The sequence below is a fragment of the Bufo gargarizans genome, chromosome 5, assembly GCF_014858855.1.
Source record: "Bufo gargarizans isolate SCDJY-AF-19 chromosome 5, ASM1485885v1, whole genome shotgun sequence".
NCBI classification, from domain to species: Eukaryota; Metazoa; Chordata; class Amphibia; order Anura; family Bufonidae; genus Bufo; species Bufo gargarizans.
In genome coordinates, this window is record NC_058084.1 from 13,458,380 (window position 1) to 13,459,801 (window position 1,422).

Below are 1,422 nucleotides of genomic sequence, written 5' to 3' on the forward strand. Positions count from 1 at the left end.
AAGTCTACAGGTTGCTCTTTTCAGATTTACTGCGGACCCTAAAAGGTTCCTTGACCAAAACTTGATGGCATGACTACAGGATCATGATAAAAGTCTTACTTTTACCTAGTAGGCATTGACTTGTAGATCTCCAGAACCTGGAAATCTACAGGTTGACAATCTTACAAGGAGATTAAGCCTAGATCACCAAAGTAGGAGACCGTGGAACTTGCACCTGATGGTCTCATCACAAGCAAATGTTAAAGCCTTCACATAGTCAAGCAGTTTTCTAGCTTAAGGAAATCCACAAGTTGCTTGCTGTGTTCAATATTATAAAGTCAAACCACAACCACACACAGGGGACCATGCAACCATCTCGGTTGATGTTCTTCACCCCATACTTTATTTTAAAGGTTGAAGAGTGATCAAACCCAGCAAGACCTCAAAATCCATGAAGGTGCACTTACCTATAGTGGTGATGACTGTGATGGCAAAGTAAAAGGATCCTGCAAATTTCCATTGAACCCCTGCCCGGTGAGGCTCGGACTGCATGATGACCAGCTCCAGTTGCCGGTAGTCCTCGTTGGAGATGTTATACTTCCCTTTAAGGCGGATCTCCTCGGCTTTAAGCTTCTCTTCCTCCCGCATTTCGTAGTCTGACTCCAGTGCATCAAAGACAGCGGCCCCGACCAGCAGATAAGTGAACGTGCAGATGATGAGGGACAAAGTCCGCACGTTCTGCCTCTTCATGGCCACCAGCAACCGGCTTGTGAGGGGATCATGTCCCCCCGTCCTGTCTGAGAGGGCGCAGCAGCCGCTGGGAAGTTGCAGGCAGCAATGGCTGGGCTGGGCACCTGGAGAGTGGGAGTGGAGGGGGTGGCTGTGATGGTGGTGGTGGTGGTGGATGCAGGGTTGGTCACCTCTCCCTACTCCCTGCTCGTGTTCCTGGGAAGAGGAAAGACACAGGAGGCTACTGGATCTCCTGGACCAAGTACCCTGCAGCCTGGAGGCTCGGCGCAGGACTTGCCCAAACCAAGCAGTCCCAGTGCGCAGTGCCATCAACAAGACCACCCTCTGGCTGCTATCCTTCCTTCTCCAGCAAGACCACCCTCTGGCTTCTATGCTTTTTTCTCCAGCAAGACCACCCTCTGGCTTCTACGTTTCCTAGGTTTCTTTCAGCCTGCTTCTTGTGATAAAGAAGCCGATTGCAGGAGTTGAGACAGAAGTGCCAGCTTGAAGGAAGCTTATTTCACTCTAATCTTCAGTTTTGCACCCATCAGATTAGAGTTTGAGAAGGCAACTGCTAAGAATGGCTGTTTCCTGAACACTATGGTGGATCCTCTATTACCTTATAGGCGGTTGACCAGTAGAAGACATCTGCTGTTCAATAACTCATCATCTGGGACGGGGTCCAAGAAATAATGGGGTATCCAGAGTTGAGTA

General features: G+C 49.4%; 1 protein-coding gene across 1 annotated transcript; it reads right to left on the reverse strand.

The window, feature by feature from the left end:
• Positions 1-381: 381 nt before the first annotated feature.
• KCNK9 (potassium two pore domain channel subfamily K member 9) lies at positions 382-1,038 on the reverse strand. Its single transcript, XM_044293850.1, has one exon. It carries the CDS (start codon positions 1,036-1,038, stop codon positions 382-384), a length of 657 nt encoding a protein of 218 aa, XP_044149785.1.
• Positions 1,039-1,422: the final 384 nt, after the last annotated feature.

Coding starts and splice junctions, on each gene's coding strand:
- KCNK9 (XM_044293850.1), bottom strand. CDS start 1,038: ATGGCACTGCGCACTGGGACTGCTTGGTTTGGGCAAGTCCTGCGCCGA.